Below are 13,587 nucleotides of genomic sequence, written 5' to 3'. Positions count from 1 at the left end.
ACCATTTGATGCTTTGTGTTTGCTTGTTAGCATCTTACCCTGTGTTATGTGTTAAGTTATAAGTTTTACTTTATCGGCTCATTCTATAACATGATTAGTACTCAAAAAATGTTTAGTCCATGACTTACAATCAGTTATACTTTATATTGGCCCATAATCACAATTTATTATGTAAACAAGCTCAAAAGTTTCAGAAGTAATGTCAATAAAAAACATCCAACAACCCCCTTTCTTTGAAAATTCAACTATTGATATTGAATATTGCATGTGATATAATCATTAAATTACTTTTATATGCTATTTTTTTATCTTAATTATATAATACTTATACATATATAAAAAATTATATATAAAGGTGAGTAAACCATACCTCTAAGAAATGCATCATGGGAACATAGAAATTATATTAATCAGAGTTACATTATAAATGTGTATGTCCAAAGTTACTGATAAAGACATTTTTTGGCTTAAACAAAACTTAATTTTCACCCACTTTTCCAGCAAGAGACGTCACATTACAAAAAAAAAAAGAAAAAGAAAACAATGCAAAGCAAATTGAATCAACTATAGTCCAATGTCTACTTCCAGGTGCTTCCACAAAAGGTTCATGGGCTTCGATATAAACTTTTGCGGAACATTATTCAATTGAATGGTGGCTTAAATATGCTCAATTTTTTTAAATTTTAATTTGAGTTATTGTTTTAAGAATATCACATCTATTTTGCTTTATCTTCTTTGAAATAAACTTTTAGCATTTGTATTGTTGTGAAAATAGAAATAATAAACATAGACTGATCGAATAATATTTAAATATTCTTATTGTTATTTAAGTTTTAATTAAAAATATTTGGTTTTAAAGACGTTTATTAGTAACGTGCTTTATAAATGGTTAGTGAGAAATATAAGGTGATCATGGGTAGTGGGTAAGTTACCACAAACTTAGTTGCTTTAGTTGGTTCATTTTGATTTAATTTTATAGTTTTACTTGCATTGGGATAGGAGGGAAATTTAAACCTTTTTTATAAATGGTTATGAGATACAAAATTTTCAATGGTTATGAAATTTAAACATATAATAATAATAATAATAAAAATGATAATAATATTTTTTTAACAGTATGATGTAATTATGGATTTGGTCCTAATTTGAAACGGTTAGTCAGACGAAGTAATTACTAGCTTTTATATTTTTGTGCTATTTTATAATCATATGGATTCGGTAAAATCCTAAATATATGCATTGCCATTAATTATATAAGTTATGCTGCAACTAATAATTGTTTAGGGTAAAGTAACTCAAAATTTTTGGTTCATTTGCAAGTAACATTTACGTATTAACATATTTTATTTATTGTGGAGATTTAACCTAAATTTGTTTCAAAACTATGTTGCAAAGTTAAGGTGTGGTTATTGTCCACTAAACATATAACACTTGAGGATGTGGGTTAGTGGGGTTGTGTAAACTATTCTTTTACACATATTTTCAACGCAAACAAACATACAGAAAACTATGGAAGACATCTTAATCTCAAGAGATTTTCTTCATGACAATGCAAATGTATGAATGTTTCATTTTTCCCTTATAGTTTCTATACTACCATTCTTATTAAAAGATATCAATATCTTTAATTGTATGACAGGTTTAGCCGAAAATTATGCCAGCTACTGATAAAACACAGGTTTTTTCGTCTATTATATTATCCAAAATTCATCACTACAAACTTTTATGTGTAATTCTACTAAATCATAGCTAATATTATAAATTTTGTACTTACAACTTAGACGGTGAACTTAAATACCAAACATGATGAAACTGAGTATGAGAAAACACCGCATTCTCTTGATGATACCAAGGTATCTATAATTTAAGTCAATTTCAATCAAATCAATTGTTTATTAGTTTAAAATACACCAATCCTATTACATTTGTTAATATCAGAAAAATAGTGACAATGTTCAGATTATTGACTTTAGTCAACACTTTAGTCCATACAAATCTCAACTTCAACGTAAATTTAGCGAAGAGGTACGTTCGTATTTTTGTCTTAAATTTAATGTTCTTCAGTAGACTAACTTATTCTTTTAATAGGATCGCGAATTTGAAAAACAAAGCAAAAGGAGAAGAGCACTTATTCAATGCAAATGGGATGAGGTAATTGATGTTTCGAGTTCCGAGGATGAAAACCAGTACGAGGTAATTGAAGTTCCTAGCGATGGCGAGGAGAATGAAGAAGATGAAACCGGAGACTCAGATTCAAGTTCCCCTCCAAATTCCAAGATTCCAAGAATTAAGGTCATCAGCCGCAACCGAGTTGTTCGGGTTTGACTGGTTTTTATAATAAGTCGTAGAACGCATGCATGTTTTGATTAAGTCTATGCTATGCTTTTTAAGTTTTTTATTTCAAGTCTATGTTACGCTTTTTATGTTTGTTATTTCAAGTTTATCTAAATGTGTGTTACAATTGTTTTGATATATATATATATATATATATATATATATATATATATTAAGGTTTAAACATGTTACGAGTAGTTAAACGAGTGTGTTAATTTCGTGTCATATACTAATGTAAAATATATTTATGCGTATTTACATGAATCTCTTAATCTGAAACATAGGTTGGCAAATGTCTAAAATCGGTGTATCAAAAAATGTGGGCGCTCTTTTGTTCCAACACATATAAATATAAATAGGCATGAAGTAATACACTTCTATTTGTAATTCCTGTGAATCCGTATCTCTCAAAATGTATTATACCACAACAAAACTGTTGCATATGCTATTGACTTAATGTTAGCATCACATTACTGCGTATATATTCCCGTCTACCGGACGGGTAAACTGCTAGTTGTGAATGGTTACAGTCAAAAGTTCATTGGTCTCATCTGAATTCAGCATCTACTTGTTTTAATACAAATGACTCATTCTAATACTATATGTATAAAGTATAAACTAGTGATAAAGAAAAAGTATGTTTTTATTTTTCATAATTATTAAAATAACATTATTATTAAGAACAGTATAAAAACTATTTACATAATCTGATATCTCATTTTAAGATTCAAATATTATATTAATTACCTATAAAAGTCAAAAACAACATTGAAATAGGCCAAATCTTTATTATGAAAACTCACATACTCTTTAAATTAACTTATATATTTTTACCTATATCTTGATTATGATTATGTGACTCGAAGCTTCACTCATTTAAAGAAAAAAACTTATCTAACATTTTGATACCACATATCTATTTTTATTATTAATAAAATAAAAAACTCTTTTTCCATAACATAGCATCTCAACTTAACACAAAATGTGATTTAAATAATCTACCTATAAAAGTCAAAACCATATTCGAAACAAGGAAAATCCTAAGAAAGAAAATAATATTCTCTTTTAGCATTATCTTTAACTATTAACTACAAAAATTTAATGATAGTAAACAAAAATATACAAAAAATAAATGAACATAATAGCATATTCTTATTAAATTTATTAAAAGAAATAATTAAAAATAAGAATATACACATCACCTATAAATAACTTAAAACATCTATTTCTTTTTTAAGTCTCTCTCTCTCTCTTACACGCACCATCATTCTCTTTCTACTCTGAAACCCACACGTCCATATGCTTTGTTTCTGCAGTGTCTTCAAACCTTAAAATAAGATTTAACACAAAGATTAATGGGAATTTAACAATTCTTTGAACCCACACCCATATTGTTAGTCCGTGTAATACCGGTACCGGTTCTAAAAATACTGTAATGGCAAAAAGTGGCGTATTTGACCCAGACCCCACCGACAACTTGAAGAAGGAACTACGGAGACTCGTTACCGCGATCGTTGAAGATTCATCATCAGATGAAGAATTTGGATTTGGGTTTGGGTTCACAGAGTGTGTGGATAAAGCTGTAAAGATTTTACAGGATTTGAAAGAGGGAAGAACACATGGATCGTATTCGGTCATGAAATCGGGCTTTGATTCTTGCCCGAAAGAATTTAATTGCCCGATTTCGAAACGAATCATGATGGACCCTGTTATCATCTCCACCGGAAAAGTAAGTTCTTTATTGTATTCCATATCAGTCAATTTCAATAAAGTTATACGGTCTATATAACTTTATTTATGTTATATGGTTCTGTATAAACTATTTAATTTTTAAATTTTATACGGCGTATATAATCTTATATTGTCGGCATGATATAGGGACAATATTATACGACTTGTATCACATGTAAGTCGTGTAAATACAAATTATTTAATCTTATTCGTGCCTTTATAAACTTTTTCAGCATATTATACCACCTGTATAACCTTTTCGACATATGATCCAGGTACGTATAATCTGTCAGTGTTGTAAATAAAAATAATTTTATTTTACACGGCATGTATAAACTTTTTCCTCGGGCCCGTATAAAATTTTTCTAAATATTATACGGATATGACAAAAATGGTATACTAGTAGTATAATCTATTAGTGGGGTGTGAATATGATGTCAGTGATGTGCGAGTACGTATGGTAATTTGTAGTTAATAAATTATTATTATTTAATTTTATACGGGCCGATAACTTTTTTTATATATTATGCAGTCGTATATAAAATTTTTCTTTCTATATTATAAACTAGATTTTATCCCCCATATTACGGGGGTGGTTTTTGGATTTTAATTTTATTTATCGTAAGAAAGTTAATAATTAATATACTTATACTTGACACTTGATGATAAAATGGTTTTATAAATAGATGATATGTTATAATCCGGTTTAAAAGCTAGCTGTGTTTGGTGATACTCATTACCCGTTTATTTTGTTTATTATAAAATTATTTCTTAATTATAAATAATATCTTTTTTTAAATAAAATAGGATATTAATTTTTAGTATATCCCTGTTTTATAGGATTTTCACATCAAATATTTGATGAGATTAATTTTTAATATAATGAGATTTTATAACCCGTTTAAAAGCTATCTGGGTTTGGTGAGACCTTAAACCGTGAATTCGGGTCAAATACGTAAAAAGCCTTCATTTACAAATAAAGCAATATGATGGCTTTAGAGAATGATTGCTTTACATTTTTCACTTTTTAATATTTATTTTTGGGATTTTAATTTTCTTTATTGTTAGAAAGTTAATAATGTACTTTGAGTTTGATGATGAAAGGGTTTCATAAATAAATGATATGTTATAACCCGTTTAAAAGCTATCTGGATTTGGTGACCCATAACCCACTTATGTTTTTTACTATAAATTGTTTATTAATTATAAAATATCTTTTTCTTTTTAAATTGGATATTAAATTTTAGTATATCCCTATTTCATAGGATTTTCACATCAAATAATTGGTAAGATTAATTTTTAATTTAATGAGACGTTATAACACGTTTAAGAGTTATCTGGTTTTGGTAAGACCCATACCCATGAATTTGGGTTAAGTCAATGAGAGGCCTCCATTTAAAAATTAAGCAATCTGGTGGCTTCCATAAAAGGGGGGAGCGACCACATCGCGACACATAGGATTTTAGGGTTTTGGTTTATATATATTATTGATTTATAACTGAATGAAACAATTGTTGTACTTAGTATAACCTATTAATGTTGTGACAATTATAGGTCAGTGATGTGCAGAGTTTGTTGCATATATAAATAATCTAAGATTTAATGATTTGCAGACATATGATAGAGCTTCAATCCAAAAATGGCTAACAGCTGGAAACAGAACATGCCCAGAAACACACCAAGTTCTTTCGCACACAGTTCTAACCCCTAACCACTTGGTTCGAGACATGATCACACAATGGTGCAACAATCATGGGCTTCCGGTTCCGGGCCTGAGCCCGGTTCACTATGTGGACGAAAACAGGTTAACCGAAGCCGATCGCTACCATTTCCGATCACTTCTGAAAAAAATATCATCGTCCTCGTCATCCATAACCGAGGTGAAAGAATCCGCAAGCACATTGCGGTCATTGACTAAAAAGAACCCCTCTTTTCGTGCGGTTTTTAGTGAGTCGAGTACAGCGATACCTGAGTTGCTAACCCCAATAACCCGGGCCAAGAACGGGATCGACCCGGATCTTCATGAAGATTTGATCACAACCCTTTTGAATCTATCGATTCAAGATGATAACAAGAAACTCACGGTAGAAACACCGAATGTGATCGCGGTTTTGTTAGACGCGTTAAGGTTGGGAACGATTGAAACACGAGCCAACGCGGCTGCGACCCTTTTCACCTTATCGGCACTTGATTCAAACAAGTTGGTTATTGGGAAAGCTGGTGGTTTAAAACCGTTAATCGAGCTTTTAGAAGAGGGGCACGCATTGGCTATGAAAGATGTTGCATCCGCGATATTTAATTTGTGTATTGTGCACGAAAATAAAACCCGAGCGGTTCGAGATGGGGCGGTAAGTGTGATTCTTAACAAGATTAATGACCGGGTCCTCGTGGATGAGTTGTTGGCCATTTTGGCTATGCTTTCGAGTAACCAAACCGCGATTGAAGAAATGTGTGATCTTGGGGCGGTCTCGTGTTTGTTATCTTTGATTAAGGAAACAACAAGTGCACAAAACAAGGAGAATTGTATCGCGATTCTGTATGCGATATGCTTTAACGATCAAACAAAATGGCGGGAAATGAGAGAAGAGGAGAGTCTCTACGGGACTTTGACATGGCTCGGGCAAAATGGGACCTCAAGAGCGAGAAGAAAAGCGAACGGGATTCTTGATCGCATTAATAGGCCGGTTAATCGCACCCATACCGAGTAAGCTTTATGGGGTTTCTAAAAAGATTGTAAATTTGTCATCTTTTAGGTCAAAAGTTGATCTATTAGGATTCATGGGTTCATCCCTTTATTGTATATAAGATTTTTAGACTCTTTTAGTCAACTTTTTTGCTATGATTGACCTCAAATTTGCAGTATTTTTCGCGTCCTTAACATCTTTGCGTATACTATTAACGAGTCGAGCCATATCTCGAAACCGTCTGCATCAGTTCCTTTGATTGGTGGAGATAGATACTCAACTTATCCTAGTTAAGATGATTAGATTCTTTGTGGTGACCGGATAAGAAGCCAAAAAATGATGTGATTGTTACAAAATATCATGATGAAGAAATTTCAAACTCTTAATAGTTTTTTGGATGATTGTACGGACTTGAAGTTTATCATGTTCATATCAAGCTCTATGAAAGGGAGGCAATAATTGTATTGTTGAGGTGGGGTGGGGTTGATTTGAAAGGTAAAAGGCCAAAATAGGAAGAATGTGCCCATAATCAATGGGGCAATGGGCCTCTTGTGTGTGTAGATAGTAACATATTACTGTGGTCCATTCATTCAACCATCCAAAATGACACCTACGCTTTTTGTGAAAGTCTTTATAGGGGTACCACCAACATCACCCTTTTTGTCCCATGCCAATTCGGTAGGGCAATTTAAATGACAATCCAAACATGTGTCTTACATATATTCGTGTTAAACACAACCACCCTAATTCAAACACGCTTAAAACCATGTAACCTGAACATGACTCGTATAACACGTTTATCTAAACAAGTAAACTGGGTTGGGTTGTGATCAAGTTTATAAACGAGATGGTGACTTCTAAACCGAATGTAATAAATGAGTTAAAGAGGATAACTTCACACAATAGCAACCTAGTTTTCCACTGAATCACCCAAAGTTATCAAACTTAGTAGGTGTTCCAGTCTTGTGCACTTTTTACAAATATATATTTTTAAAATAAAATTAAGTATTGCGGATAAAAATATATATGAGTTTTGGTTACTATTTAATAATAATAATAATAATAATTATTATTATTATTATTATTATTATTATTATTTTGCAATTTGACTTAAATTAAACAATTGTAAAACTTGGTTAATTTTAGTAACATTCTTTTTCTTTACTATTTATTACCTTCTATTACAGGTGATTCAGAAGGGGAAAAAAAAACTAAATAATAACCGTGATTCATACATGTTCCACTTAAATCACTAAAATTTTAAAACATTTAACATATATAAAGTTTAGAAAACATCTAACAAAAGTTAAGCGACTTTAAATAAGCAAAAAGATTAAATAACTATAGCCGAAGCCTTAAGAAACTTAGCTATTACTGGGTAGTGTTTCGACAATTCGACCTATTTAATTAAGCGGGCTAAAACTTAAAAGATTAGTATGAAAACGGCCCGTTTAATTGAACAAAGCAACCCAATTAGCGAAAGCTGTGAAAAAATGAATTCTAACACATACCCAACCAAAAACTGGGGTTTAAAATGCATTAAGTAACTGTACAACAGATCAATGCATCACAATTTTCAGGATGCAAGAACTGTCATCTCAAAGCAAAGCTCCGCTTACAATTCACTACTATACCACTACAATATGTATGTAGACTTGTACCATCTTCTAATTCATTTTATATGCCCAACCATGTTTTTCCAAATATGCCCCCACTGCTTCTTTAATTGCCAAATTTGACGCTAACTGAAATGGGTAAAGCGGTTCCCGTGTAGTTGGATCAAACTTCCCCACCTACCGCGTCGGTTTTAATGATAAATAATACAAAAAATACAAGTTTCAACATATTATACTCTCCCTTTGTCCCACAAAGAGGTACACTTTTGACTTTTGATATCAAATGGGCTAATAGATAAATTGAGGACTGGTTTTGCCAAATGACTTCTCCTACATTTAGATATAGACTTGCATGGCAGTATGAAAAAAAAAACAAAAACGAACCCAAACTATGTTTTGTAAAAACTAAAATTTCGGTTCGGTTTCGATTTTGCATGCAACTAAAACCAAAAATCAAACCGAACCAAATTTATGGATTTTATTTATTTGTTTTATGTTAAAGTAACCAACAAGAATTTAATAAACAGTGTAACCCAATATTATAGCTCAAATGTATAATAATCAATCATTCATGAATTAACAAAAGGATTCAGGCCCAAATTCATTATTTTGGGTCTTTCGGCCCAAAAATTTCAAACCCAAATAGTAAAAACTGAATCAAATCGAAACTGGAAAAAAAGTTGCCTTTTCACTTGTGATGTGATGTCAAAATAACCAACTTTTGACCCATTTTCTATTTCACTAACTTTTTTTATAAGATTAAATACAACTCATTCACAAATAAACGGGTCAAAATTGCTGCCTATAAAGTCTAGCTAATCTTTAGACTTCTCTTTTGAAAGATAGTCATTTTGATATCAAAAGTGAAAGTCTTATTTCATTCTTTTGTGTGAAGGGAAAGAAATACCTTTTCAAGATGATCAAGAATAACAGCTCTTTCATAAGTTAAACCACTCGGAGTAACAACAGGATCACGGAATATATCGAGTGTTATTTTGCAGCAAAGATAATCGGGTACCTGAAATTACACATATGGCACTTAAAAAACTTGCATTTTGTTTATAACAGCATAAAACTTTATAGCAAATAAAAGAAAAACTTACGCCTGTCGGTTTGTCGTCTTCTGCAGCTTTGCTGAATACTTTTTTCAGAGCTGTTATTTGTTCTAAAGGTGAATAAGTAACTTCCTCAGTGTCATCCATCTGTTGGTTAAGATCATGCAGAAATTTTTCTTCCAAAGCTATCTCACACGATTTTCTGTGACAAATAATTAATTTTTGATAAAGGAACAAGAGAGTGTTTGTGGCCGTGAGTGAAACCAAATGGGCCCGGCCCGATTTGACCATTACTAGCCCAAACTTAAAGATAGGACAATTTAGTAAAAAACATACTCAAGTTTTTGCAAAGCTAAATTTCGTTCGGTGGAATCATGCACCCATTCCTTATATTTTGCACTTGCAAGCGCTTGCCATATCTCTTCCACCATGTAACTATTTGGGTGTGCACCTCTACCAAGATCCAAAGCCTACACAGGAAGTAACATACAGTCTCAAAATATTAATAAAAACGGTTGTTGGATGCAAATCACCCAACATTATTCTTCTCAAATACGATCATTTTAAACAGTTAATGTCATACAAGGGATGGCAAAACGAGTTGATTTGGGTTTAGTTTTTTCTCTAACGGGCCATATACCGTGTCATCCGAAACACTTGTTTCATTGTTTCATACGCAAGTTTTGTATGAAAGTTAGTTTCGGTTAGCTAGTTTTGTTTGTTTGTTTTGTATATAAATAGCTTTGTAAGTTTATTTCAAGTTCATGGAATCAAATCAGAAGCACCCCAAACTTTGCCTCGGCTTTTACATGCACAAAACATTTTTTTGGATGATGAAGACTAACAAACAAAAGGCTTGAAAGTGTATTGGACTCAACCTTCCAAATCAATTTACTGAACAAAGTTATAGAATTCTTTATATTTGTTAATTGTATTTGACACACAGATTATAAGAAAAAGGTTTAGAATTTGAACAAAATAAAGTTTACAGGTCACCCAACAAACACAAACTGTTTTGATACAAACTAGAACTAGAAGTTACCTGTTTTGACCTGTTACGCAACATCCATATTTCTCTTTAAATGTTAACTAAATCCTAATGCTAAAAACTTATTCAAACACATAATAATGTTACTTTAACTAATTAACTATGTAAATCATTTATAAATACTTATTACCAACCATAAAAGCAAAGCAACAGTTTTTTTTTTGTTTAATCTACACGAATTGTAGAAGACGTACCCTTTCCAAAGCTTTTATTCCTTCAGCATAAACTTCCCTTTCTAGCAGTGCAAGCCCTAGCATGTAATGACCCTGCAGTTCAAGAAATATTTCACACTGTTACCAAATCGTAAACTCAATAAGATATATGAGGTAGTTCACTCGACACCGTATCTGCAATTAGCGTAAAAAGAAATCCACAAAATCCATCTAATTAAAGTATAAGCAAGGAAGCATGCAAAATCAGGCTATTGCACTCAAACGCACTAGGTGCAACCAAGGCGCACACGCCTCGGATGGGGCCTAGGCACTAAACAACGTGAGGGCCTAAGAAAAATAAGAGCGCAATTAAATAAATTTTTTTAATAATATTATGTATCAGAACAATAAATACTATTCTTCATAAAAAATAAACAAAAGCTATATAACACTTAATATCATCTAATTAGCACCAAAAGTTCTAAAAGAGTCAAGATTCAAATATAATTCCTAAACTTGAATACCGAAATGTTCAAAACATGAAAACCAAAAGTTAAAAAGTAATAAATAGTAAACGTTCAATCGATCAATGTTCTTGATCCATCATCAATATCAATAGAGGTGTCGTCAAATTCAAGAAACAAGGGCCTAGGAACTAGACGCGCATATAACCGAGGGCTTTTAATAACTAAGATAATTACATTGTGTATAAGATTCACATAACAAAACATTATAGGTAAAAAGAGCTCAAATGCAATAACAATAAAATCTGGTAACATAAACCTTGAAGGATCTGTGATCGAGCTGAACCGCCCTCTGAGAATCCTCCTCAACTCTTGTCCATTCACTATACACAATAACGTAACAAACAATATACAAATTTAGTCAATAATCAACTCAAAAATGAACATGATTGGTAAAGTGCATTTAATACTACTACATACTTGCGCTTGAGATGGCATAAAGCACGATTGGTATAATAAACCGGAACATTAGGGCACAACGTGATCGCCTGAAATTCAAAAAACAAGCATTTGGTCGAACAGTTGGTGAGCATGAAATGAAACAAGATATAATAATAATAATAAATTAGTTACCTCGGTGTAAGCATCGATGGCGGCATTTAGTCGATTCTTTTTGAAATAAAGGTTTCCGGCTTGCTTGAGTTGATCGGCTTGCTCGGCTGCTGAATTAACAACTCCTTTTGTCATTGCTGATGGTATTGTGACGGTGAGTTGTTATGTTTTGGAGGCGGAGAGAATGATCGGAATGAGAGAGCTGGTGGTGGCTGACGGCGGTGGCGGTGGCGGTGGCGGTGGCGGAGATGAATAGGAGAGACACAAGTATGTATGTCAAGTCAACGATTGCGTGTGGCGGAATAAAGAATAGGCGAAGGTTTATAGTTTAGGTAAAGGTTTTTTTTATTAATTTTGTAATTTTTGAAATGTATATATGTTTCATGCGGTGTGTTTAACGGCGATTTGGTGCATTTGGCGCTCGTGAAATGCCCTTGTGTTTGAAGGTAAACAGATAAACATTAATAACGTGATTGACGAGATTAAGACGCTAAGTTTTTTGTGGGTAAAGAACCAAAGTCTCACATGAGAGAAGTGACGGGGCTTTAATTTCATGCTATAACAGACGGGTGTTCGAGAAGCGTCTCTCATTTTGTTTGTGTTTATTTTGGTATAACGTATAGGGGTGGTTTTTGTTCTTTGTTCGTTGCTAGTGTCTTACTTGTAACGATAGTTGTTATATTAATAAAGTTTTGATTGGTCGTTGAAAAAACAATACATGTGAGCTAATTACATGTTTTTTAAAATATATTTATTTAAAATAAGAATACTACATGTGGCGTATTTTAGAAGACAAACCTTAGTGCTAAAGCTCTTCAGTGAGACTGATATTACAGGGAGAATAAAGATTTGGAAAGAAGGCTTATAAGGTCTCAAGTTCGAATCCGATCTTAATCGGATTTTACCGTAGGAGGCTTTCGGGCGGTGGGTTTTCTCAAGAACAGGAGATAACAGACTTGGACTACCCAGCGATGTCTGTAATCGTGAACGTATGATGTCACATTTTTCCATTGAGCTGGCCTTTATTCGTTGTATGTTTTTTAAGACAGATCTTGTTAAAAGTTTATGAGCAAAGTTTTATTAGAAATATAATATATAAATCTTAAAATCAAATTCAAACTTTGGAATTTAGGTTATTGGTATCCAAAATTATAATTATTTTGTGTGTGTGTGTGTGTGTTTTTTTTTTTTATGGTTTATGTTATCTTGAACTCGTCGTATCTAAAAAGTTTAGTTATACTTAAAGTTCACACACTAACCTTTTGTTTGGTTAGTTACTCCAATTTATCAAGTGTCCTCTTGTATAGCGCCTGTTTTTGGTTAGTGTTTTGAAGTTTATGATAGATTATTTGACTTATACGAACTATGCTTAGCAAATTAAGGTCCACTAATATTGTAAGACGTTAACGTATAAATTACTTCTTTTTTTTTTATAACGACAACTTATATATTCTTCAACTTTATTTCAAAAATGAAAATTTTGATATAACATTTTCGTATCACTATAGAAAAAACCCTTTGATAATGTACAAATTATTTAGTATAAGTACAAACTTAGTCGGGATATAAGGTCTTGTACTCATGAACTTACGTGAGTGCCGAATATTAATTTACATAAATCTATATAGGATGTTTGATATCTTAAATCTCGATTTAAAACTACGCTGTAAAATAATTATTTGATGGTATTCTAATCTTATAAAAATTAAAGGAATAATTACTAGTTTCCAACATTCCAACCATTATACAAATAACATAAGAATTTATTTTATATCTTGATATTTTTCTATAATTTACACTTTAGAGTTATTTGGGGTCATTCATTATCTAGAAAACTAGAAAGTGGCGATATAATGTGGATGCTCCACGTGGTATATGGGTGAAAAGTGGT

At 32.0% G+C, this 13,587-nt stretch overlaps 2 protein-coding genes across 2 annotated transcripts; one reads left to right on the top strand and one right to left on the bottom strand.

The window, feature by feature from the left end:
- Window positions 1-3,769: 3,769 nt before the first annotated feature.
- Window positions 3,770-6,927, top strand: LOC143582156 (U-box domain-containing protein 9-like). The gene is made up of 2 exons (XM_077064786.1): window positions 3,770-4,063; window positions 5,679-6,927. The coding sequence occupies exons 1-2, from the start codon at window positions 3,770-3,772 to the stop codon at window positions 6,771-6,773; spliced, it is 1,389 nt and encodes a 462-aa protein (XP_076920901.1). The 3' UTR covers window positions 6,774-6,927.
- A 1,462-nt stretch (window positions 6,928-8,389) lies between these two features.
- On the bottom strand, window positions 8,390-11,831 carry LOC143582155 (E3 ubiquitin-protein ligase CHIP-like). The gene is made up of 8 exons (XM_077064785.1): window positions 11,718-11,831; window positions 11,565-11,632; window positions 11,404-11,467; window positions 10,663-10,734; window positions 9,757-9,890; window positions 9,469-9,622; window positions 9,273-9,383; window positions 8,390-8,542 (listed from the first exon to the last, which is right to left on the bottom strand). The coding sequence occupies exons 1-8, from the start codon at window positions 11,829-11,831 to the stop codon at window positions 8,417-8,419; spliced, it is 843 nt and encodes a 280-aa protein (XP_076920900.1). The 3' UTR covers window positions 8,390-8,416.
- Window positions 11,832-13,587: the final 1,756 nt, after the last annotated feature.

The sequence above is a fragment of the Bidens hawaiensis genome, unplaced genomic scaffold, assembly GCF_021521415.1.
Source record: "Bidens hawaiensis isolate Kalapana, Puna unplaced genomic scaffold, B.hawaiensis_p1.1 tig00031471_1, whole genome shotgun sequence".
In the NCBI taxonomy this organism is placed as follows: Eukaryota; Viridiplantae; Streptophyta; class Magnoliopsida; order Asterales; family Asteraceae; genus Bidens; species Bidens hawaiensis.
Note: the sequence above shows the minus strand (reverse complement) of the source record. Positions and strands in the feature narration are given on the sequence as shown.